This window comes from Manis pentadactyla, chromosome 1, assembly GCF_030020395.1.
Source record: "Manis pentadactyla isolate mManPen7 chromosome 1, mManPen7.hap1, whole genome shotgun sequence".
Taxonomy (NCBI): Eukaryota; Metazoa; Chordata; class Mammalia; order Pholidota; family Manidae; genus Manis; species Manis pentadactyla.
The window spans coordinates 123,832,171-123,859,887 of record NC_080019.1 but is presented as its reverse complement, the minus strand read 5'-3'; the positions used below and the strand labels follow the sequence as shown (position 1 = coordinate 123,859,887).

At 35.3% G+C, this 27,717-nt stretch overlaps 1 protein-coding gene across 1 annotated transcript in view; it reads left to right on the top strand.

Annotated features, from left to right (window-relative positions):
• The window catches only part of ACAP2 (ArfGAP with coiled-coil, ankyrin repeat and PH domains 2), a 163,500-nt gene that overhangs the window by 21,787 nt on the left and 113,996 nt on the right, over positions 1 to 27,717 (top strand). The window contains exon 2 of the mRNA XM_036933209.2: positions 21,280 to 21,337. Within this exon, the coding sequence (XP_036789104.2) occupies positions 21,280 to 21,337 (58 nt within the window). The remainder of the gene's footprint in view (positions 1 to 21,279; positions 21,338 to 27,717) is intronic.

Here is a 27,717-nt window from a genome sequence, read left to right as displayed (position 1 = left end):
TGTAATACTATTCAGTAACAAAAAGGAATAAACTGTTGATACATGCTACAACATGGATGAATCTCAAAGTATGCTGAGTAAAAGAACCCAGATTTTAAAAGTACATATTAATCCATTTATATAAAATTCTTGGAAATTTAAATTAGTGTATAGTGACAGTGTTTAGGGAATGGGAGGGGCATAAGGCAGAGGTTACAAAGAGGCATGAGGAAACTTTGGGGATGATAGATATGTTTATCTTGATTGTGGTGGTGGTGTCATGCATATATACATATGTCAAAGCTGATCAAATTGTACGGTTTAAAAATGTGCAGTTTATTGTATGTCAGCTATACCTCAATAAAGGTGCTAAAAATGACTACCACCAGCTAGAGAGTATGTTAAGACTCCCATTTCTATTACTCTCTAACTTCCTTCAGTGGGGATCTCCAACTGCATTTCTCTTGCCTTAGGCAAATGCTTCTTGTTGTGTTGGGCTGGTTGTTGACAGTATTTGTTTGTTCCTTGGCATCCAATGGTAGATTCCAGCCTCTTTCTGTAGATTCTCTTCATTCCAGGTTGTAAAATAGGCCCAAGACAGCTCTGAAGCTGCTCCCATGGGAAATACCAATCTTGGCCAGCTATCAGTGGTAGTGCAGCTACTTTGTAATTGTAATCTTCTACTCTGCTGCCATGGACCACTTCAATCAAATGCTAGTGTCTTCAGATTTCTCAGGTAGAAGTCAGATAACCAATCCACAGTCCCTAATCTCCAAAAGACTGACACCAAGCTTTCAGAGTGGTATCCTTGAAGCCCTCCTTACTAAGCCAGAGGTGAGAGTAAAACACCAATTGATTCCTTTTTTGATTTGAGAGTGGTATTGACAACACTCTCTAAAGAAATCCATTCTGCCCAGTTTCTATCCTCCTTTAGATCTCTTCAAATCCCCCCCACTTCCACCCTTTTTAAAAATAGCTGGATGTGTGTGATCAGCTAAGTATGGTAAACTGCTTTTTAGGGGGCCACTTCCTTTGCAGGTCTTGTCCATGTAGTTTAGCACTTCATTTTGAATAGTGGGAGGTAGTTGGCAGATAGTAGAGCCTTGAAGCCTTAGCTGAGACTCAGACAGAGATTTACTTGGGTATCATGTTATAAGCTGTTAACAGGATTTTTGTGAGCTCTGATTTATTTAAAAATTTGCACTTTGCTTAAGGTAAGTGAAATTGTCAGGATTCCACTTTTCATTTTGTCCTTATATCATGGTTTTGGACAAATATTCTTATCTGTGGTATGGGATTGTAGCCATTTACTAGTTTGTTTCATCATAGGTGGAATTTCCTCTAATAATTGTTTTTTCTTTTTGTTAATGTTGGTAAACTTCAGGGAAGAAAGTAAACATGCCCTTACTGCCCTCCTCTTCCTTTTTAAAAAATACAGAATCTCCTTGTTAAAACAGTCATCTCTTTATTCCACCCCTCATGAATTTCCATCTTCTCTAAAATTTTGCAGATTTTAGTTCTCAAAACAATTATTCTTTGTATTTATTTTGTATTTAATTCTTTTGTATTTAATTCAGATATCTTAGTGGAATTGATTGGTTTTCTCTGTTTTTAAAATGGAAGAGTTAAAATGGGTTATCTTTATCTTCCAGCTGAGAGATTTTAGGACTCTAAAAAATTCTTTGTGAGGACTACAGTAAGTGATATTATTTGGAGTTTTATAGATAATGAAAAAGTCAGATTTAAAGTGTTAGGCCAGTATGACATAGCAAATTAATGAAAATAAGGATTAGAACAGGATATATCAACTCTGTTCTGTTGTTTGGGTGCTAGAAATGCTAAGATTTGCTTTCTACCAAGGCATGTCAATCCTCCAGCCCCGCCATCTCCCATAATTGGTTTATTACTGCTGGAGTAGTAGGTAATGTAGGAGTGGGGATTACATTTAGTAAAAGTCTCATTTATTAGATGTTTCATATTCTCTGCTTTATATCATGCAATGGGGACTTATCAAAGTAGTAAATTGATCAGAAACCACACTGTTTCCTTGTGATTAAGACTTAAAGGCTGACTAGTGCAGAGCAAAAAGACAGCATTGCTTCCTATTGTTTTTCTTCCTGTTTCACTCTGACAACATTTTTGTGTATCTTAAATGGTTCACTTAGTTTCCAGACTCATGTCTATGTCACAGCAATATTCATGAAGACAGATATTAGCTCTTAATACAGTTTACCCCAAAACTTTCTTTGTTATTCAAATTACACTTTTGTAGCCCATACTAACAAAAAAGCAGAAAAAAATATACACACAATTAACGGTATTAGTCTGGGATTCTAGTAAATTTGTTATGGATATCTTTGACCCATTTTTTTTCTCTTTTGAGAACTTCACTATAGTTTATTCTACTTTTTATATCAATGATACACAATCTTATGTTGATTTCAAATATACAACATAGTGGTTCAACAGTTACCCACATTAAATCCTCACCCCATCTAGTGTAGTCACTATCAACATAATAAGATGTTACAGAATCATTAACTGTATTCTGTGTGCTGTACTATTGTCTCCATGACCAACCTCTATTGTGACTGTGAATTATTGTGTCCTTTACCCCCCTTCCCCCGAGCCCCCAACCCCTTCCTCTTGATAACCACTAGTCCCTTCTCGGTGCATTTTAAACCCATTTTTTAAAATTGGGTTTTCTCATTGTTGAGCTTTTAGAGTTTTTGTGTATTTTGAGTAATAGTCTGTTATCAGATAAGTTTTTTTGCCAATATTTTCTCCCAGTCTGTGGCTCATTTTCTCATTCTTGTACATTGTATTTATTTTTAAATAAATGTCAGGCATTTTTGTTTGTGGACTATAATTTTGTAATTAATTGATTAGTGTCCTGACATAAGAAATCAAGATTTCATGTAGCCCACCAAATAAAATAGAACAGAATCAGTAAAATTTTAAATTAATAAACTAGTTACAAAGCAATAAAGTTTAAGTGCTTTAAGGTCTAAATTTAAATAGATTTATGAAACTATTCTCCACGGAGTATAACAAGTCACATTTATTCAATTATTTTCTTCACTATTTATATTGTTGAAGTAATTTCTTTCCATTCCTCAGTATATTTTAGCCATGAATATTTTTTCTTAAAAGATTTAAAATTGAGCTCCTTTCCATCCCTCTTATCCTGCTTTTTAAAAAATCACTTATATTACCTGATAAAATATGTGTATGTATGTACATACGTATAAAATATCTGTTTATTGTCTTAATCCCATTTAGATTCCATGAGAGCAGAGATTTCTTTATTTTGCTTACTACTATATCATAAGCCCCTTGTACAGTGTATAGCATCCAGTAAATGCTACAGAAATATTCATTAAGTGAATAAAAAACATTCCTTATGTTTTAGTATAAATTAAAAAATATTATTGCTGATTTCAAAGGCATATGTTATAGTCTTAACTTACTATATCTGAGGTTGATTTTACAAAGATTTCTTACAACCCCAAAGGGGCTTACATCTCTGCTTATTACTAACTACTAAGAATTTCCAAATCTTGTATTCTGAGCAACAAGTTATACCTTAATATATTAAGTATGCTAATTCTTATTTTTAAGCCAAGCATAGATTCTTAAGTGATTGACTAGCAGGTTTGTGTGGTATATGATGTAATCTGTCATCAAGACCCAGCTTTAAAAAAAAATTTGACATCCAATATGACTTTTAATACAACATAATTGCATTAATTATCTGTATATCTCTCAATAGTTTGACCTAGAAATTTGTTTGAAATTGGTTAGTACTAGGAATATGTCAGTCACAGGTAAAAGATTAGAGATTACCAAGAAAATAGTAAATAAAATGTGCATGATATCTTTTGATGTGAAGAAATTTTTATTTATTCTCCATTTTTTAAAATGGTGGTAGAATACGTATAAAGTGTGGTATCTTAACCTTATTTTAAAGTGTACAATTCAACAGTATTAAGTATATTCATATTGATATACAGATTAAGTATATTCATATCACTACCCATCTCCAAGACTCTTCATGCAAAAGTGAAACTACCCATTGAACTCCTCATTCCTACCTTATTCCATTCATTTGTCAATGGACAGACACTGCAGGTTTTGCTCCTATTCTTGATCCCGATGATGGATGCCAGTGGGAATGACTTTACCCTTCAGAACAGCTCTGTCCCTTATAGGAGTGTGATTTTATTATAGTCTTGTAGGTTTAATATAATTTCATCAGAATATGATATAGCCCCAAAATTATATAATAAAGTACATCTATTTAGTTTTAGACTGTTTCCTTAAGAAATATGCTGCTTACTTTTCTTCAGCAATGTTGGAAACAGTAATGATAGTTTAAGGTAGTTACTAAGATTTTAAAATTAAGGGTGATTTCTGTTCCCAACTCATTAACATACACGATTTCTTTTTATTTAAAAAAATAATGTTCTTTAAAGATAAAGCTCATGTTTATGTGTTGCAATGTATTTTTATTTTTGATTGCATCAAAGTCACCTGGGAGTTTATTAAAATTGCACATTCCTCAACTGCGAAGGTTAAGATTATGTCTGAGTGCATGGAATAAGGATCTAGGAATCTGTGTTTTTTATATGCTCCTTGTTAGGTCAGACAGGTGTGGTTACCATTATTCCAGAAGACTTTCTTGCTGGCATCTTTATATGATATTCTAGATTTTAGTGTATGTTTTATACACATTTATCTCATTTCTATGACATTAAGCAAAAGACAAATTCAGAGTAGATTTGCCAGCAGTTATTTGAGACTCCAAGTAGAATCCTTTTATAGGGTGGGATGCTAGACACAGATTTGGTTATGCTACAGGTCATACCATAGGACAAATAAGATTTAAGCTAATCCTTAAGTCTGTAAAAGTTTAAGTAGTAATTTGTCTTTTTTTCCTCTGGAATTGTGTTAAACACAAAATATTTTGGACTCACAGGATGTGTTAGTTTATACTTGGAAGTGTTACACTAGCAGTTTTATGAAGGTGAATATATCATCATTATACATATTGGTTTGTTCATTTTTCTCACATCAGCTGATGTCTTAGATTGAATAGTTTCTGTTATTTAGTTGGTAATATTAAATATCACCAGGAATGTGCAGTTAAGATGCTAAAGATCAACAGGTGTTTAATGAGTATCCATTGTATCTGTATCCTTTCTTACCTATTGTAAATCAGTGAATTAAATCTAGTGAACTATGGAACAATGAATAAATGCTCGTTTTAAATACACATATCACTGAAGTTGTATAATCTCTTAAATTTCACAGTCTCCTTTAGCATATAAAGATGGTTAAGCAGGAGGATGAGGACTTGCTGATAGAAAATAAAATGTGAAATGCAAAGATTCTTGGCTCTTTGGCAATATAGTAATATGACTGCATTAACATTACTGTCACTAGATTATTCACACTAAGATAACCCAGACTTATAATTTTATATACTGCTCAAAAGACAAGATTGGTAAATTTGTGGGACAGAATTATAACCCATGCTTGAGCAGTTAATGAAACTAATGTGAAGTGATTGGTCTTGTGTATATGTGTTGCTTTTACTTTTGGGAATTTATCAGCAAAGGGTGACTGCAGCTATGTAAAATGAACCATAGAGTTGGGTGTAATCCTAGTTTTATAGAAAAACAAAAAAGCACAGAGGTTGATCTGTATCTTGTTTCATGGAGAGTTAGAGCTAAATTAGCAGTCCTTGTTTTTAAATAGATATTAGATTATATTTAATATGAGTTGTAATAGAACTTTGGCCCCAGACTTTCTGAGAAAGAACATGAAGGTTTCTTTTTCATCTAATTAATTAGCTTTAGCTTCCAGGAAGGGATTTTGAATGCAGAGAGGAAAAGGGGAATTTTAGCTACCTGTCCTCATTGTTGATTGATAATATGCATTTTCAGAGTTTCTAGTTGGGAATTTTTTTCGCCACATTTTAGTTCTGTGTGCCTTAAACTCCTGGAAAGTTTTCCAAACTTCTATTTTAAATTATTCAGTTAGTCTCTTCTGTAGAAGCATATAAAAGTATCAGGCCAGAAGTGTTTTTTAAAGTTTAAAAATTATTCTCTAGGCACTTTGACTTGTCTTAAAATTGATGTTTATTCTCAGCTCTTATTTGCTTTGTCAGTAGCTTTTGAAATAGTTGATTCCTCCTTTCTCCTTGTTTGACCTCCCGTCTACACCATACTCTCTTGGTTTTTCTTATCTTGTTAGTTGCTCCTTCTCAGTTTCTTTTGCTATTTCCCCATGTTCTTCCCAACCTTTAATATTGGAGTGCTCCAGACGTCAGTCTTTAGTCCTCTTTCCTATCTTCACTTTTTTTAAAAGATAATGTCCAATGTCATGGGTATAAATATTATCTATACACCCATGATTCCTAAACTTATACCCCCAGCTAAGGCTTCTAAACTCCAGATGTATATTTATCCACCTATTTGATGTCACCATTATTTTATCTAATAAATATTTTAGAGTCATTCAAAATTGAATTTCAGATCTTTATCACAAACCTGTTCTTCTCCATCTCAGTTAGTTAAAATGCTACCTCAAGACTACTCTAGCCAGAAACTTTGAGTCCATCCTTGATTATTACTTGCTCACTGGCATACCCTTGCATATGCTCATACACCACATCCAACGCATGAGGAAATCCTTTTGGCTCTACCTTCAAAATATATCGAGTCTGAGCATTTCTTACCACACTGACTTGTTTAGTTTAAGTCAACTTCATCTCTTACCTAGATAATCTCCAGCTTTCTAACTAATCTCTTTTCTTCCTCTTTTGTTTCCCCACAATCTTTTCCATTTAGTAGCCAGTGATTCTTCTAAAAATGTCATATTGTGTCTCCTCTGTACTTCATTCCTTCTTTCACTTAGAGGAAAGCTAGAATCTTTACTGTTGGCCTACAAGGCCCTTAATGGTGATTGACCTCTCCATTACTTCTCTCACTTCCATCTCTTGCACCTCTGGCCTTTGCTCATTCTATTTCAACCCTACTGGCAGTCCTTGTTATTCCTTAAACAGCCAGGCTGTTGCATTGTTGTTGTTGTTTTTCTGCGTATGACATCCTTCTCTGCATGGTTCACTCCCTTCAGGTTTTGCTACAGTGTTATTTTCTCAGTGAGGACTATCTTGAGCGCCCTGTTTAAAATTGTAGCTGTCCTTACCTCCCTTCCCTCCCATTCTGTTTTACTTTTTTAAAATAGCACTTATCACTTTATAGATTACTATCCAGTTGACTTACTTATTATGTTTGTTGTTTATTCCCTGTCTTCCTCTTAGGATGTAAGGTCTAGGAGGGCAAGGATCTTTGTTTCGTTCACATACCCCTAACAGTACATACTTGATCCTGTTGGTTAGAGAAAAGGAAGGGAAATCTCAAGTCTCTTTGTTTGTCTGAAATTTTCTAGTAGTGTTTTTAAGTTGCTTTAAAAAAAAAAAGTTCCCCCTCACTTTGGATTAATATAACTATTTTCATTCTTGTCTTTGAATATTTAAGGATTCTCTTTGATTGTAAGTTGAATGCAGTGATGGAATCACAGTCGTGTAATTGCTTTGTGATACTGGATTGGATTCCTCTTCAGTTCCTTTGAGGTTTCTTTCAAGGCCTGATTTAGAAGTCCAAATCGTATGTTATTCTGCATTCTAGAATATTATATTATAAAACTTTCTCATTTCTCTCAACTTCAAAAGAAATGATAGGTATTGTAATGGTTAGATAAAGGTATATAGGCTCATCCTTCTCTGTGGAGTTGTTTTTCTTGTTTCATTGTAAATCTAGTTTTGAGGTTTATGCAATTATTTGTGTGTTTTTTCTTTTATTTTTCCCTAAAGACTTTTATAGTAACATCTATATGAGGCTGGAGAGGTCATGGCAGATTGGAATAACTAAAAGCTAGGGCAAAAAGAAATTGGAAAGTTACACATAAATACATATACACTGAGATGCAGGTGTAACCATCATGAGTGGCTCAGGACCCCAGATTGTGTAATTGTTTTAAATGCTGCATGTTTCCATTCATCCAGTAAACAAATGCTTACTTGGTAACTAACTGAACTAGGGATATATAGCTAAATGAACCATAGTCTCGGTTTAAGCATCCAGACCAATAGTTATTATATTGATTACCAAATGCTCTATTTGAAGTGAGTGTCAGGTACTTTGTGGAGGAGATGGGGGTGAGGCACTAATTCCACTGAGGAGTGGAAGGCCCTTCAGTGTCACAAGTTTACTCTCCTAAGATAGTTTATGGTGTGAATATTGTCCTTAATAACATGAGCCTCTTTATTTGGCTCTTAAATTTGTATTCTTCTGCATCCTGTTTACAGATCTTGTAAAATTGCAGATTTAATGGAGATGAAATACTAGGTGAAATGCTTTTCTAAACACAGCTGCACTACTTCCACAAGATTCTGCGATTCTGGGGTTGTTGCTCATTTCCTCTTAATGTTTTTTCTCTTTATTACTTCACATTACTATTCTATCTCCTCTTAATATAATAATCTACATTCTCACATTACTATTCTATCTTCTTTTCTTAATATAATAATCTACATTCTCTTAATAAATGCCATGTCATGTGTGAAGGTGCCATGCAAATTGTAAAACACAGTGATGATGTAAGGCAAAATCATTTTCAGTATTATTATGGATATTTTTGTTCATGTAGGAGCCTGGGAAAGTTACAGATGAGATTTGTTTAGCAGCTGATGATATGTCATGGAGAGAACCCTGAAAGGCCCAGTGTGTAGTTACCTGTCTGCTCAGAGTTGCAGGATGTCTTGTACTTTAAGTACCATTTCCAGTTTCTGAAAAGAGTAATGGGGGGCAATCATGAAAGGGGAGTTATGACAGTTCTCTGATTATGATTTTTGACAGTTTGTCTGGCCTGGCCCTAGATGGCCCTACCATCTTGCTTCTTTGTTTCATCGTGAGTTTGCCTTGTGAGTCTAGTTCCTCTTACTTGACATACTTGGTCATCCTGTCGGTATTAGCTATCACAGCATTTTTTACTCATAGACATCTCATCTAACCTCTTATGAAACACGAAGTTTATAGTGCTTTCTTTTCCTTAAAGGTATTGCCCATGACACTCCACTAATACAAGCACTACAGTTTAACTGCATTGGTTGATCATTTGGTTGTAATCCTTTCAACAGTGATGGTGACTACCTAATTTTCCTATCATGTCAAAGCCTACTATTCTTGGGAATGGACTGACTTTGTAGAAAGTCAACTTAAAAAACTTTTTTGTCTTAGTAGAGTTTGTCTGAGTTTGCTGTGATTTCAAAACAGAAATATCTTCCTTTTCAGCTTTTATTTTTCTGGGGCCAATTGAAGGCAATGTTATATAGTCTGTAAGTTTGTAGTTTTTAATCTTAACCTCTTTTTTTCCCTCATTAAAGTGATCTTACCCCTTTTTAGATGAACAGTGCCTTCATTCTGGCTTTGTGCACTGTACTGTGAAAATGAAAATGTATTAACCAGTCATATGTCACTGTTAACTTACTGATCCCAACATAATAGATGGTCACTCTTCTTCTACCACTTTCTTTTATGGCTTTTATCATATAGAATGATAACTCCCACTGTAATTATAGTGCCATTTCACCTGCTGAAGTATGCTAGGCTGTTAGAGAAGAGGGTGAAATGGAAACAGCTTTCTAAAATAGTGCTGATTTTTTTTGTGAGAAAAAATGATTTCCTGTATGATCAAAATAAAGCATTGCTAGTATTTCCTTATACTAGTTTCCTGTGAATAGTGAGTATTTGCCACTGCACATGATGAAAAAAAGAACTTTGTATATATATCCTATCTACTGTGCAGAGCAAATTCTGGAAGTGGCTATTGAAACCATATCCCTGTCAAGAACAGAATCAGGAGCTCTAGGAACAAATCCTGTACCTCTCCCCTTCTCCTACCCACACTTCACTAAACTGGGTTGATAATCTGGATGTCTTAGTGTTATCTTATTTTATTATGATGAGCTGGAGTTCATAGGGTTGTTCACACCAGAGTAAAGACTTAAGTGTGGTATTAACCCACCTGGACCATATTGCTTGAAGCTTGACCTTGGGCTATGCTTTGGTTGCTTTTTTCAGTTACAGTCTTCTCTGGCCCAGATGGTGTTATTTTGAATACAGGGGAGGATTTGAGGGGAGAAAAGGTACATGTTCCTTTAACTACCTTTTTTTTTTAAGTTATTTTTTTCTCTGGGAAATGGTAGAATAATGTCTACAATCTTTAAAAAAGAAATATTTTTTCTTTTCTTTCGGAGCTCACTCAGAAAGATAGATTTATGGATAGAAGATAAAATATTTTTTTCCTAAAATGTTAAGCTGAACAAAAACTGAAAAAAAAAACTCCCATTGTTTTCATCTACAGGGTATTCACTATCTTGCCTTTTAAGAAGTATATACAGGAGGATTTTGAAAGGGATGAGTGAAATTTAATAATGTAAATTTTGGTGAGGTCTTTCTTGGCTTACAAGTTTTTCCTTTTTTTTCTGACTTTGTTGAAAGCATTAATGAGGGCCTGAAAGAAATTATGCTTCAGAGAAGATAATCAAATCCAGGTTCTAGCTTTCTTTTGAATGCTTATTCCAGAATAATAGAATGTTAAGATATGGAGGTGATAGTAAAGATAATCCATCCTATTCCTCACTTTTTATGGATGAGAGAATTGAGGACTGGAGAGATTAAATGATTTTTTCAGGGACTCATATTAGTTGCTAGAGAGCTAGACTAAACTTTTGATTTCTATTTCTCGTCTGTTTTTCCACTATTCTCTTTCCCATTACAGGGCTGAATTTCTCATGGATCTTGCCAGGTTTATAAAATGATGCATCTAAGCACATAGCAGCAGTTACAGCATTTCTAATGTAGTATTTGGAGAAGAAAGACCTTTTAATTTCACTTAAATCCCTCAATGTTAAAGGACCAAACTTTGAAAAAAGGTGGTCTGATGTTGTTGTGTCATAACTGTATGTTTAGAGCCCTACTTCTTTGTATTGATTGTAGTGTTGACTCTCCTTCATAGGCTCGTGGAAGGGTCAGTCAGAACTGACTTTGATAACTGGAAAACCAAGCAGATGTGAAATTATATAGTCCTGTGGCTTAGCTTCAAGTTAAGAAGAAGTTAGGAAAAGACTCCAGTGTTTCAACTTGTGATTTTTGGAAGAGAGCAAGAGTATTAAAGTGTTTGGAATTTGGAACTTGTTTTATTTGCTGATCATAGGTCTGTTGTAGTTTGTTTTGCTCCTTTTACAAACCACTTCAAATTCTTGTTGGAAGTATGTGGTAACAATTTTATTTCTGCTTTCTTCTCTTTTGGTCCCATAAAATGAAAATAAAAAGAGATTTTGTATTTCCTCTAATGTAGTAGGTAATTATAACGGACATTCATTGGTTACTTACTGTTCGGCACTGTGTTAAGGTTTTTATATGTATTTTTAAATTTAATTGTCATGCAGCTCTATGAGACAATTATTATCTGTATTTTATAGATGAAATTGAAACACAAAGAAGTTGTTCAACTTTACATAGCTACAAAGAAGTGAAATATGGATTCAAACACAGTTTTTTTAAAACTTCATTCCATTGCCTCTCAGCATAAAGGTGTTAAAGAGACCCACTAATAAAGGACCCAGAACTTACTCAGCAACATAAGGGGTGGCCATTCACATTACAAAATGATTTAATAAGGGGTTTATTTAAAAAAACAGGTTTTCAGGGTGTGCACTCTGTGTTCTCTGGTCAAAACCCAAAGGAATCTATCTCACTGGTAAGGAAGTTTTGGTCACTTAGTTGTGCCACCTGTCAAGGTCCAGGACTTCCCTGGGGTCACTGGGCAATCCCTGATCTAGCCATTGTCTTTTCTTTGTAAAGAAAGCCCAGCATTGCCCATGGTGGATAAAGCCATGGAGCTAAACAGGAAACTGGTGGGGGGTGGTAGGTACCATGATGAACATACAGGCAACTGCTCTGCATATCTAAATGGTTATTTAATTTTTATATACAACTTTTAGGATTACATAAAGCAAGGAATATGAATTATATAGAAATTTATGTTTTACATAAACAGCTTTATGTAATACATAAAACAAGGAATGTAAATGTTAGCTTCAAAATCTGTACATCATTATAATTGGAATATTTATTTTATCTCTTTGATAATTCTTTAGGAGATAGTTATAACTTAGGGTCTCAAATCCATTTTACTCATTTGATGATATATGTGCTTATTTGTGACACAATCTTGTTGCACTTTAGATTTCATCATCACGGGACCTAGTTTTAAGAGTATTAATTCCATTTTGAGGATAATACCAACATTGAAATAGATCTGGATGATCTTAAATTGATGGGTAGAATAATTCTTTATCATACTTCCTGGCTTTCAAATAAATAATCTTCTTTTATAAAGAAAACGTGCTCATATTACACATACAATTTAGTTGTCTTTATGGGTAGTCTTGTAAAACAGTGGTTTATTGCATATGCCATGGGTATGCAATTATCTGGGTGGGGAGAGTTCTAATTTTGTGCTTCTCATAGAGCTTCATTTAATTCACAGCCAAAAGCAGTCACCATGTGACTAGAAATGTCTCAGTGTTAATATTTGCTGCTAGATTTTTTCCTATTCTAGTTTAATGTTTTAGTTAACTATTTTCTGAGTTGATCTTAAAAATTTTGATGCATAAGTTGATAAATGAATGGAAATATTATTAAAAATAAATTCTGGGCTTATTCAAGGTGCTTAGTATACAGCCAGTTAGAGCTAAATCCTAAAAATCATTTCGTATATGTATTTCTCATATAGAAAGGGTTTTCATTCATGTTTTTGTATTTGATATTCATAATAAGAGGTCAGCAAACTTTTTCTGTAAAGGGCCAGAGAGTAGGAAATGTTTTAGGCTTTGTGAGCAAATGGTCTCTCTACTTAAACTAGTTAACTCTGTCATTATAGCATGAAAACTGCTGTAAACAATATGTATATGAATGAGCTTGGCTGTGTTTCCATAAAAGTTTGTTTAAGGACACTGATATTTGACTACAATATAATTTTCTCATGTCATTAAGTACTATTTTTACAATAATTTTTTCAATCATTTAAAAAAGTAAAATATACAGTTTTAGCTCATGGGCTATACAGAGCAAGTTATGGGGCAGATTTACCTGACAGGCTATCAGTTGGTGACCCCTGCTTATAGTATAGTCCAGTGAGACTTTGTTGACTACCTTCTGTTTTTTTCCCTTTCCTTTAACATTGTTTATGTTTTGCTTATTTTACTACTTATTCATAAGTTTTCTTTTAGTGTTTATATATGTATAACTTTTAAAGGTGAATAATTGAACAAATTTTAATGATTTATTAAATTATAAGCTGTGGAGGGTAGAAATTATAATATTAGCCTTTAATGCCTTGCCCATTTATGAAAGTAATATGCTCAGTAAGTATTTGGGAATGTTGAAAGAGAAAAATATCTGGCATGCAGTATCTGAAGGACTGTCATATAGATTGTTTTATTTCACTTATACATTCATTTATTAAATACATATTCCAGAATGGTTCTCATGCTTGCATTAATGAAGAGAACTATTAGGAGGCAAACTCACCTCAGAATGCAAAGATAAGAGAAAGGAGAGGAAAAAGCTCTTACTGATTTTGTTCTTTGTGTCAGTATAAACTAGAGTCAGTGATATGGGCAGTCCCTCATTTACCCTTACAAAATTTTTAAATAGGCATCTCTTTATATACTCATTTTACAGATGAAAAACTTAGATAAAATACCATAGGTTTAGAAAAGTCAGTGGGCGAGCAGAATTTGAACTGAGAACATGCTCTTTCCATATACTTTTATTTATTTATTTTTATTTTTTATTTTTACAATTACATGAGGAACATTATGTTTACTAGACTCCCCCCATCAGCAAGTCCACCTCACAAATCCCATTACAGTCACTGTTCATCAGCATAGTAAGATGCTGTAGAATCACTACTTGTCTTCTCTGTGTTGCACAGCCCTCCCCGTGCCCACCCCATTATACATGCTAATCTTAATGCCCCCTTTCTTCCCCCTCTCCACCTCCTTTATCCTTCCCTTCCCACCCATCCTCCCCAGTCCCTTTCCCTTTGGTAACTGTTAGTCCATTCTTGGGTTCTGTGATTCTGCTGCTGTTTTGTTCCTTCAGTTTTTTCTTTGTTCTTATACTCCCCATATTAGTGAAATCATTTGGTATTTGTCTTTCTCTGCCTGGCTTGTTTCACTGAGCATAATACCCTTTAGCTCCATCCATGTTGTTGCAAATGGTAGGATTTGTTTTCTTCTTATGGCTGAATAATATTCCATTGTGTATATGTACCAACCACATCTTCTTCATCCATTGATCTGCTGATGGACACTTAGGTTGCTTCCATATCTTGGCTATTGTAAATAGTGCTCTGATAAACATAGGGGTGCATCTGTCTTTTTCAAATTGGGCTCCTGCATTCTTAGGGTAAATTCCTAGGAGTGGAATTCCTGGGTCAAATGGTATTTCTATTTTGAGTTTTTTGAGGAACCTCCATACTGCTTTCCACAATGGTTGAACTAGTTTACATTCCCACCAGCAGTGTAAGGAGGGTTCCCCTTTCTCCACAACCTCGCCAACATTTGTTGTCGTTTGGCTTTTGGATGGTGGCAATCCTTACTGGTGTGAAGTGATATCTCATTGTGGTTTTAATTTGCATTTCTCTGATGACTAGTGATATGGAGCATCTTTTCATGTGTCTGTTGGCCATCTGAATTTCTTCTTTGGAGAAGTGTCTGTTCAGCTGCTCTGCCCATTTTTTAATTGGATTATTTGCTTTTTGTTTGTTGAGGTGCATGAGCTCTTTATGTATTTTGGATGTCAACCCTTTATTAGATCTGTCATTTATGAATATATTCTCCCATACTGTGGGATGCCTTTTTGTTCTATTGATGGTGTCCTTTGCTGTACAGAAGCTTTTCAGCTTGATATGGTCTCACTTGTTCATTTTTACTTTTGTTTCCCTTACATGGAGAGATATGTTCATGAAGAAGTCGCTCATGTTTATGTCCAAGAGATTTTTGCCTATGTTTTTTTCTAAAAGTTTTATTGTTTCATGACTTACATTCAGGTCTTTGATCCATTTGGAGTTTACTTTTGTGTATGGGGTTAGACAGTGATCCAGTTTCATTTTCTTACATGTAGCTGTTCAGTTTTGCCAACATCGACTGTTGAAGAGGCTGTCATTTCCCCATTGTATCTCCATGGCTCCTTTATTGTATATTAATTGACCATGTATGTTTGGGTTAATGTCTGGAGTCTCTATTCTGTTCCACTAGTCTGTGGCTCTGTTCTTGTGCCAGTACCAAATTGTCTTGATTACTGTGGCTTTGTAGTAGAGCTTGAATGTGGGTAGTGAGATCTCCCCCACTTTATTTTTCCTTCTCAGGATTGCTTTGGTTATTCGGGGTCTTTGGTGTTTCCATATGAATTTCAGAACTATTTGTTCCAGTTCATTGAAGAATCCTGTTGATATTTTGATAGGGATGGCATGGAAACTATAGATTGCTTTAGGTTGGATTGCCATTTTGACAATATTAATTCTTACCAGCCAAGAGCATGGGATGAGTTTCCATTTGCTAGTGTCCTCTTTAATTTCTCTTAAGAGTGTCTTACAGTTTTCAGGGTATAGATCTTTCACTTCCTTGGTTAGGTTTATTCCTAGGTATTTTATTCTTTTTGATGCAATTGTGAATGGAATTGTTTTCCTGATTTCTCTTTCTGCTAGTTCATTGTTAGTGTATAGGAAAGCACCAGATTTCTGTGTATTAATTTTGTGTCCTGCAACTTTGCTGAATTCCAGTATTAGTTCTAGTAGTTTTGGAGTGGAGTCTTTAGGGTTTTTTATGTACAATATCATGTCATCTGCAAATAGTGACCGTTTAACTTCTCTTTACCAGTCTGGATTCCTTGAATTTATTTGTTTTGTCTGATTGTCATGGTTAGAACCTCCAGTACTATGTTGAATAACAGTGGGGAGAGTGGGCATCCCTGTCTTGTTCCTGATCTCAGAGGAAAAGTTTTCAGCCTCTCACTGTTAAGTATTCTGTTGGCTGTAGGTTTATCATATATGGCCTTTATTATGTTAAGGTACTTGTTGAGAGTTTTTGTCATGAATGGATGTTGAATTTTGTTGAATGCTTTTTCAGCATCTATGGAGATGATCATGTAGTTTTTGTCCTTTTTTTTTGTTGATGTAGTAGATGATGTTGATGGATTTTCGAATGTTGTACCATCCTTGCATCCCTGAGATGAATCCCACTTGGTCATGGTGTATGATCCTCTTGATGTATTTTTGAATTCAGTTTGTTAATATTTTGTTGAGTATTTTTGCATCTATGTTCATCAGGGATATTGGTCTGTAATTTTCTTTTTTGTTGGGGACTTTGTCTGATTTTGGTATTAGTGTGATGCTGGCTTCATAGAATGAGTTTGGAAGTATTCCCTCCTCTTCTATTTTTTGGATAACCTTAAGGAAAAGGAGTATTATGTCTTCTCTGTATGTCTGATAAAATTCCGTGGTAAATCCATCTGGCTCGGGGGTTTTGCTCATGGGTAGTTTTTGATTACTGTTTCAGTTTCGTTGCTGGTAATTGGTCTGTTTAGATTTTGTGTTTCTTCCTTGGTCAGTCTTGGCAGGTTATATTTTTCTAAGAAGTTGTCCATTTCTTCTAGGTTTTCCAGCTTGTCAACATATAGATTCTCATAGTATTCTCTAATAATTCTTTGTATTTCTGTGAGGTCTGTCGTGATTTTTCCTTTCTTGTTTCTGATTCTGTTATTGTGCGTAGATTCCCTTTTTCTCTTTATAAGTCCGGCTAGGGGCTTATCTATTTTGTTTATTTTCTCAAAGAACCAGCTCTTGGTTTCATTGATTTTTTTCTATTGTTTTATTCTTGTCAATTTTATTTATTTCTTCTCTGATCTTTATTTTGTCCCTCCTTCTGCTGACTTAGGGCCTCATTTGTAGTTCTTTTTCCAATTTCAATAATTGTGAGTTTTTTCATTTGGGATTGTTCTTTCTTCTTTAAATATGCCTGGATTGGTATATACTTTCCTCTTAGAACTGCCTTCGCCACGTCCTACAGAAGTTGGGGCTTTGTGCTGTTGTTGTCATTTGTTTCCATATATTGCTTGATCTCTATTTTAATTTGGTCATTGATCCATTGATTACTTAGGAGCATGTTGTTAAGCCTCCCTGTGTTTGTGGGCCTTTTTGTTTTCTTTGTACAATTTATTTCTAGTTTTATACCTTTGTGGTCTGAAAAGTTGGTTGGTAGAATTTCAGTCTTTTTCAATTTACTGAGGCTCTTTTTGTGGCTTAGTATGTGTTCCATTCTGGAAAACGTTCTATGTGCACTTGAGAAGAATGTGTATCCTGCTGCTTTTGGGTGTCGAGTTCTATAGATGTCTATTAGGTCCATCTGTTCTAGTGTGTTCAGTGCCTCTGTGTCCTTACTTATTTTCTGTCTGATGGATCTGTCCTTTGGAGTGAGTGGTGTGCTGAAGTCTCCTAAAATGAATGCATTGCATTTTGTTTCCTCCTTTAATTCTGTTAATAGTTGTTTCCCATATGTTGGTTTTCCTGTATTGGGTGCATATATATTTATAATGGTTATATCCTCTTGTTGGACTGACCCCTTCATCATTATGTAATGTCCTTCTTTATCTGTTGTTACTTTCTTTGTTTTGAATTCTATTTAGTCTGATACTAGTATTGCAACACCTGCTTTTTTCTCCCTATTGTTTGTATGAAATACCTTTTTCCATCCCTTGACTTTTAATCTGTGCATATCTTTGGGTTTGAGGTGAGTCTCTTGTAAGCAGCATATAGATGGGTCTTGCTTTTTTATCCATTCTATTGCTCTCTGTCTTTTGATTGGTGCATTCAGTCCATTTACATTTAGGGTGATTATTGAAAGAGAAGTACTTATTGCCATTGCAGGCTTTAGATTCGTGGTTACCAAAGATTCAAGGGTAACTTCTTTACTATCTGTCTAACTTAACTCTCTTATTAAGCTGTTATAAACACAGTCTCATGATTCTTTATTTCTCTCTTCTTATTCATCCTCCTCCATTCTTTATATGTTAGGTGTTTTATTCTGTACTCTTTTGTGTTTTCTTTGACTGCTTTTGTGAGTAGTTGATTTTATTTTTTGCCTTTAGTTAGTATTTGGTTGGTCTCCTTTCTTTGCTGTGATTTTATTTTCTCTGGTGACACCTATTTAACCTTAGGAGTGCTTCCATCTAGAGCAGTCCCTTAAAATATCCTGTAGAGGTGTTTTGTGGGAGGCAAATTCCCTCAACTTTTGTTGTCTGGGAATTGATTAATCCCTCCTTCATATTTGCTAATTGTGCTGGATACAGTGTTCTTCGTTCTAGGCCCTTCTGTTTCATTGCATTAAATATATCGTGCCATTCTCTTCTGTCCTCTAAGGTTTCTGTTGAGAAGTCCGATGATAGCCTGATGGGTTTTTCTTTGTAGGTGACCTTTTTTCTCTCTCTGGCTGCCTTTAATACTCTGTCCTTGTCCTCGATCTTTGCCATTTTAATTATTATATGTCTTGGTGTTGTCCTCCTTGGGTCCTTTGTGTAGGGAGTTCTTTGGGCCTCCATAGTCTGAGAGACTATTTCCTCCCCCAGTTGTGGGAAGTTTTCAGCAATTATTTCTTCAAAGACACTTTCTACCCCTTTTTTTCCTCTCTCTTCTTCTTCTGGTACCCCTGTAATGTGGCTATTGTTCCTTTTGGATTGGTCACACAGTTCTCTTAATATTCTTTCATTCCTGGAGATCCTTTTATCTCTCTCTGCGTCAGCTTCTCTGTGTCCTGTTCTCTGATTTCTGTCCCATTAATGGCCTCCTGCACCTCATCCAGTCTGCTCTTAAGTCCTTCCAGAGATTGTTTTATTTCTGTATTCTTCCTCTGAACTTGATCCTTTAGCTCTTGCACATTTCTCTGCAGGTCCATCATTATGGTTATCAGCTTTATTTTGAATTGTTTTTCAGGAATATTGGTTAAATGTATCTCCCCAGGCTCCCTCTCAGGGGCTGTCTGAGTAATCCTGGACTGGATCAAATTCTTCTACCTTTACATGATGGTAGAGGGAGTTGTAGGCAGTTGGTGCATGTGTCAGCTGGGAGAACAACGTCCTGCACATGGTGAGCAGCTTCCAGTTTTATTTCCTGAGCTGCTGAGGGCAGGGCTGCTGTCAGGGCAGCCCAGAGCCCGCGGAGAGAAACAGGCACGCCGTGTGTGCTCTCCTGTGAGAATGGCAACCTTTTGTGCCCTGCCCTGGCTTCCTCTGTCTGTGCTTGGCTGCTTCGTTCTGGCGAGGCCTCTGACTCTAGGCTGGGTGGCTGCGGAGGAGGCTCTGGGTGGTTGCTGTGGGCGTGGCTGCTCCTGTGGCTGCTCCCCTCCTATGGCGGGTCTGCGCCGGAGGGGGTATGGATGGGAGGCTGTTTATTGCCGTGAGGGTCTTCAGAGCTGCGCTGTCATTCTGGGGGTTGGGGCTCCTGGAGTTCCCCAGGATTCCCAGCTGCTGGGCTGAGTGTGCCTGGACGGGTCCATCCCACTGTGGAGTCCCTGTCCCTTTAAGTCTTTGAAAAAGCAGTTGCTTTTCTTTTGCCCTAGGGGCGCTGGCTGTGGGGACCTGCTCAAAGATTTTACTGTTCTGTTTCCCTAATATCCAGCACACCATGCAGTGTGTGTCTGTGTTCCCAGTGCAGATGACTAGGGCTGGGTATATAGCAGTCCTGGGGTTCCACTCTCTCCCTGCTCCGACTTGTCTCCTCCCGCCGGTGGGCTGGGGTGGGGTGCGCACTCGGGTCCTGCCGGCCTGCTGCTTATATCTTACTCCCTTCGTGAGGTGCTGAGTTCTTGCAGGTGTAGATGTAGCCTGGCTGTTGTGCTGTATCTTCTGGTCTCTCTTTTAGGATTAGTTGTGTTTATTGTGTTTTCAAAAGTATATATGGTTTTGGGAGGAGATTTCTGCTGCCCTACTCATGCCGCCATCTTGGCGTCTCCCCCATATAGTTTTATTTTTATACTAAGGAATATTCATCAATTAACCAGGCTGACTTAGACTAGCCACTTACCCATTGATACAGGTTTTCACAGACATCTTAGATGACTAAGGACAGAGACTCATTTTTAGAGAAGGTGAAATGTTGAATTGAAGAACCTCAAGATAAACTTCAGATTATTTGAATGTATGACTACTAAAGACTTTATGTTTAAATGATAGGTTAAGCACATTTTTCTTTCTTATTTTTGTGTGTAAACTCTTCCTCTCTTTAAAAGAGTTGTTTCACAAAAGTGTATTATTAGAATTGCATAATGAAATAAGATTGAAGAATATACATGAACTTTCTATCAATCTATATATTTAATACAGACCAATGATTAAATCAGATCTTAAACTGGTCATATCAAAATGCTTCTTTGCTTGAGCAAACATGAAGGGTGAATCAAGCTAAATCAAGTTAAAGGTTAAAAGTGTAAATGAGAGTTTTTGACAAAGTAATTAATTATGGAGTTTATTTCTTGGACTGAAACATTTTGAATGTCTGTATGCGTTGGCCAACTATGCAAACCAGCTGAACCTGAGAGGAGTGGATGTGGAGATTAAGAAGAACATAGGAAAAAAAAAAAAAGAACACAGATAGCAAGAAAGATAGAGAAACCAAAGTTAGGATGACAGGAGGCTCACTGACCGCTTATGGCGGACAAGTGATGCAGATTTATTTCATTGTATATAAACAGCACTGTTTATATACACAGGCTCACATCCTGTGAGCTGCCCACAATGATGTCACTTCCGGTGACATCACTGGCTGATCACACAACTGGTGATCTCATATCTGGTGATATCATTTCTGGAAGAGATCTTACTTCTGGCCTCTACACTTCTGGCCCTCCAGTTCCACCATGCTTCTATCTTGGTGTGGAGAGCTCATGCTAGTGAGAGACATAAACAATGATAGACATGCATGAGGTGCTGTGGGGGCACAGAAGTCAGGTAATCCAGCCTAAGTGCTGGGGAAGAGGCTTCAGAAGGGCCCACCTCCTGGGAAGGTGATGTCTGAACTTATTTCTTTTCATTTAGAGTTATTTTTCAAGAATGGAGTGTACATTTACATTTAAATACATAAAACAGCCTGTTTTATCTTTAATTTTTCTAGGGCTGCTTTGGAAGAGGTAGAAGGAGATGTGGCAGAATTGGAGCTAAAACTTGATAAGGTAAATTTCACTTTTTTTGCTTTTAAAACATTAATTCTTGGTTTCCCTAAATAATGATTTGTGTCTGTAATGCTGGGTGGTTCATGTTCTTTTATCTCCATGAATTTTACACATAAGCAAATTGAGGCTACATACATTAAGTAGCTTGTTAAAAATCTAAGTTCCAGAGCAAGAATTTGAACCATGTCTGACTTCAAAGCTTACTAGACATCATTTATGTTGTTGGAAGTTTGTTTCCTTGTCTCCATCAAAAAGATTGCACCTGTCTTTTTTGATGCTTATTGGATTTCGTACATAACCTTGTCATTCTTGTTTATAAATTTGGGTGTGACATGTTAAAATATAAATAAAATTTAAAGTACTCATCACATTTTTTAAAAGCTAATGCCAGAAATGCTTAATATATTTTTAAATAATTGATACTAAATGGTCATATTCTATATAAGGGTAAATATGAATTGATTCCTACCTTATATACTAATTATTGATAATCTTTTTTTTTATCTCTACCCAAGAAACATTGTCTGCTATATGAAGGCAGAAGTGTGAAAATGAGTAAGACATGGCTTCTGATCTTAAGTTATCATTACTTAGTGAGATATGTTTCCTAAAAAATTTATGGAGATAAATCAGATACACACATTTGAAGTACCTTTTCTGAATATAATTTCCTATTATATAATTATTATTGTAAATGGTATTGCTGTGTACAAATTGGTACTTCTCAAACCTTACTCTGCATAGGAATCATTGGGATCTTACGAAAATAATAGATCCTGATTCAGTAAATCCTGATTCAGTAAATCTGAGATTGTGTGTTTCCAACCAGGTTTTAGGTGAGGAACAGTGCTGTTGTTCCATGGACCCCACTTTGTGTAGCAATAATATAAAATGTATTATTTAGTCCGAAGGCTTTGAAATCATGAAAGACATGCATATAGTATGTGATATAAATAGTACAGAAACTATATAAAGCAATAGTATATATTTTTAAAAAATCAAAATTTTAGAAAATGTTCAGTAATGTTATTTTTGTATACTACTATGTAGTTTTCAAAGTACTTTGATATGCAGTACATTTTTTTCATTTTTGTGGTGTTTCAAATCACAAGGTAGAGGAAGGAGAACCAGGGTTAGAACCCATATGTTTTCATCCTTAGTTCAGTGTGCTTCTTTTGTACCACTCTACCTCTGGATCCACATTTGGGGAGCACATGCCACTTGGAAATTTTAATGCTAACAAGTTTCCAGGCAAGTGTTTTTACAAATTAATGTTAACAGTTTTGGTAAGGGTGTTATTTTCAAAAACTTTATTTCCTATTGAAAATTACATTTATGGGACTATTATTGTTATTATTATTTTACCTGAGGTATTATGTTTATTTTTAAGCACTCTTTGAAACAGGTTTTAAAACCCTTAAAGTAAGCAACAGAACATGTAGTTTGATTTTCTGATAGATATTTGAGAAAGTATATAAAAGGGCAAGGCTTTTTAAAGAATCACAGGGTACTACTGTAATAAGTGTATTTATTCTCTTGAAGTAGAACTGTATCCAAATCATAGGAAACATTTTGTGGTTCTGAAGGGACCTCAAAATTTAAAGTATCTTAAATAAGTAGAATCCACTGACAGCGTGTTTGTTAATGATTTTGCTTTTATGAGTAGCTTTATTTTTTTCCCCCTTTACATCATTTGGTTGGGGCTGGGAGACTGATAGCATCTTAAAACCAAAAGATTCAAGTGTGAAACAAGTATTGGCATTTAGCACTAAGAACTCTAAGCCCTTTCTAGAGTATACATTACTAAGAGCATCATGGAAGCTTTGACATCTTTTAAAATATCATCTTCTACCCAAGTAAAATTTCCATAGTTGCTTTTATGTTTCTCTAGTTTAAAATATTTATCCTTTATAAAATGTACCTCTCCCAAATTCTTAAACTATTATCTATCCTTTTTACTTTAGAATTATGAGGGGTTAGCATAGAGAAGAGATTCTGAGAGAAAAAAGGAATGGTTGCTATTGATGGTGGTAACTTTGAAGGATTAGTGGAGGGGAGAGGTTGCCCAAGACTAGTTTGTTTCATAACTTTGTGCAAGGCAAGTTCCACTTGTAATAACATTGTAAATCATGTCATCAACAGGTTAAACTAGCTTGATGACTTAGCTTATATTTATTTTGCTTATAATATATTCTACTGATAGTTATACTCTTCCTGGTGAATAATGCTTCATGAGTGACATTGTTCGACTAGGTCCAATTATTTATTTGTCCATTCTTCCAGGTATCCTGGCATTGGCAGCATCATAGAGCATCACAGTTTCTTCTACATATAATTTCTGTATCTGTTGCATTTTCTCACTGGAATGCTTGCTCTTTGTTGTTTTTTTTTTTAATTTTTAATTTTTTTATTAAGATATCATTGATATACACACTTATGAAGGGTTTCACATGGAAAACATTGTGGTTACTACATTCACCCATATTATCAAGTCCCCTCCATACCCCATTGAAGTCACCGTCCATCAGTAAGATGCCACAGAGTCACTACTTCTCTGTGCTACACTGTCTTCCACGTGACCGCCCCCTCCACACACACACCATGTGTACTAATCATAATACCCCTTAATCCCCTTCTCCCTCCCTCTACACCCACCTTCCCCCGCCCCTCCCCTTTGGTAACCGCTATTCCCTTCTTGGGTTCTGTGAGCCTGCTGCTGTTTTGTTCCTTCAGTTTTTCTTTGTTCTTATACTCCACAGATGAGTGAAATCATTTGATACTTGTCTTTCTCTGCCTGGCTAATTTCACTGAGCATAATACCCTCTAGCTCCATCCATGTTTGTTGCAAATGGTAGGATTTGTTTTTTTCTTATGGCTGAATAATACTCCATTGTGTGTATGTACCACATCTTCTTTATCCATTCATCTACTGATGGACACTTAGGTTGCTTCCATTTCTTGGCTATTTTAAATAGTGTGCAGTAAACACAGGGGTGCATATGTCTTTTTGAATCTGATAACTTGTTTTCTTTGGGTTAATTCCTGGGTCAAATGGTAGTTTTTTGAGGAACCTCCATATTGCTTTCCACAATGGTTGAACTAATTTACATTCCCACCAGCAGTGTAGGAGGGTTCCCCTTTCTCTGCATCCTCACCAGCATTTGTTGTTCCTAGTCTTTTTAATGTGTGAGGTGTGAGGTGATACCTCATTTGCTTGCTCTTTGTTAAGCAGATACCCTTTAAATTGCAGCTCAAGTACACCCAGACTTAAATTCTTTTTCTTGTATTGCATTGCTTCTTGCACGCACTTGAATTTAAATTATTATATTACTGTAATTTTTGGTTTGTAGCATAGTCTAATATGAAGAGCACAAAGCCTGGGACAAGACTGTCGGCATTTCATCTGATTCTACCACTTAATTAAGCTGTAATGGTCTTGGACAAATTCCTTAACCTTCCTATGCTTCAGTTTCTTCATATCCAAAATGAGGAAAATAAGTAAAATAAGAGTATATCTGTCTCATAGGGCCATGAAAATAAGATGAGATGTGTTAATACATATTATGTGCTTAGCATGTTTCTTGGCATATGATAAGTTCTAAATGAATGTTAATGATGATGGTGTCTCTTCAACTGTTAGCTCCTTGAAGACAAACTGTCTTTAAAGGGTGGGGGGAACCTCTCCTTTGTTGTGTACTTCTCTGTGCCAAGTCTTATGTTTTACTTGTATTGTTAGCAGTCTTGCACAACAATGTTGCAAAGTGGTATACACAGTTAGCATAGGTTAAACATGAGACTTAGGATGTTACTAGACAAGGATAGCCAACAAATAGTTGTTTGTATGCCCATCATCTGGCAGAGTGCCTATGACAGTTGTTACTTTAGTGAAAACATGTTGAATGAATTGGGGTCACTAGCTTGATAATTTTGACTAACTTGACATATATTCTTATGCTTAGGTAAAAATCTCTCTTTATAGGCTTATATTAGTTAGTTATATCTGTCATCACTATCATCTAATAAGAATGTTGACAGCTGGCAAAGTATCTATTATCAAATCAGTACTTCTTCCTGGATAGCTGCATTGTGTATGTGGTTCAGCTTCAATGAAAATTTCACTTTCTCTCCAACTTCTGTAATAATGACTTCTATTCTAATTCTGATGCCTGTTTTCATGGCTTTATTCTTTCTTTATTTTTTCATGGTCTCACGTCTCTGAGTTCTAATCTCTGAAATCTGGAATGTTGATAATACCTTCTGACTCGAGACTCCAGTCCTTCTAGTTCTCATCTTCACTCCTACTGCTTCTATTCTTCAAGCTTATCTAGACTTTCAATCTTTCAGTCTGCACAATTCTGGTATTTCATATCTCTTCTAAATTCACTTCCCTTTCAGTGTACTTTCTATTTTTCTGATAATTTTTTCAAAATAAAATTGACCTAACATAAAATTAATCATTTTTAAGCTTACAATTCAGTGTTTTTAGTATATTCACAGTATTATGTAACCCTCACCAGTATCTAATTCTAGAACATTTCTGTCACTCCAAAAAAAATCCTGTAGTCACTCCCAATTTTCCTCTGGCAACTGCTAATCTACTTTCTGTCACTGTGGCTTTGCCTACTCTAGACATTTCATAGAAATGGAATCATGCAATATTTGGCCTCTCATGACAGGCTTCTTTCACTAAGTATGTTTTTAAGGTTTGTCTGTCCATGCTGTAACATGTTTCTATATTTCCTTTTTATGGCTAAATAATAATGTTGTGTAGGTATACCACATTTTGTTTATCTAGTCATCGATTCGACATTTGGGTTGTTTCCACTTTTTGGGTGTTATGAATAATGCTGCTATGAACCCTTTCAGTCTACTTTTTGATCTTTGCTATTCTGTAAAAATTTATAGTTTGCATTTCTTTTATTATGAGTGAGATTTAACATCTCTTCTTGGGCATAAGACATACTTGAATTTTTTGGGACTTATCTGTCCATGTCTGTACTGCCATTTTCTTTCAGTAGCTGGCTGGACTTTCAAATGATTTGTATCCCCATTCTTATAGTAGGGAAATTAGTCCACTGTGATTTGTTGCTAATCCTATTTTCCCATATTGTTGTTTGTATTTTGACTAAGTTTATGTATTTTTTCCTCATGTAAAAAAAAGTTTTATTTTTATGTAGTTGAATTGATCAGTTTCTTCTATGGCTTTCAAGTTTTGCATCCTTCTCAGAAAGACTTCTTTGAATTTGATGTAAAAAAGATTATCTTTTATTTTCTCTTAGTTTTCTGAGAAATAGATACTTAGCAGCTGGCAAAGTATCTATTATCAAGTCAGTACTTGATTTAATTTTTTTATGTTTAAATATTTATTCCATTTGAAATTAATTTGAGGGTTTGGAATCCAACTTAGTTTCTTTCTTTTTTCCCTGTAAGATAGGTGTCTAGTGTCTGTATGTCATTTATTGGATAATTTTTCCCCCACTGGCTGTAATTTTACTTTAATCAAGTACTACGTATTTGAATCAGTTTCTTGACTCTGTATTGTATTCTACTGATCAATTTGTCTATTCATATCCATTACCAGACTTAATTACTGCATTAATATAATCTATTTTAATAACACAGAGGCTAATGTCCCCACTTCATTGTTCTTTTTCAGTTTTTTGTTTGTTTTTGTTTTTGCTCTTCTTGCATTCTGGTTACTCTGTATGGATTTTAGAATTAGGTTTTCTGGTTTTTAAGACATCCAATTTTTTGTAATTAGCAAACTATTAGGCTAGTCTCGGACAGCATTTCTCAGAGCAGGTTTTGTGGAACATTGGTCCTATGAGAGTGCTTCATCTAAAGAGATTTCCATGTCAAATATTTTTGAGAAATGCTGTATATTATACCTCTCATCTAGGATTCATTATACACATTAATATACCAAAAGCTCTTAAAAGTTTAGCAGTGAAGAAATCTGTTTAACTTTTTGAAAGAGTTTTTCAGACTTATTTTATTACACAATCGTTATTTTGGTACAGAATGTTTCCTATAGGATGTTCTGTAGAATATATATTGGGAAACATTGATCTATCATTATATGTTCATCTATAGTTTATAACTCACTGTAATCTGGCTGTAGCTCCCCAGTCATTTTTCTTAAAACTATTTTTGCCCGGGATGCCAGTGGAAACTCAAAAGACATTTTTAAAGTCTTTTAAAACTTGACTTTTATGGATTCAAAACCTGTTATTCATCATCCATCTTTTAATACTTTGTTCTTTCTCTTGACTTTGGTGAAACAGTTTTTTTGCTTTTCCTGTCTTTCTTCTTTTTCTGTCTCCTTTATGGTGTTCTCACTCTACATGCTCTGCCGTCTGCTTTTTATGTAGGATACAGCA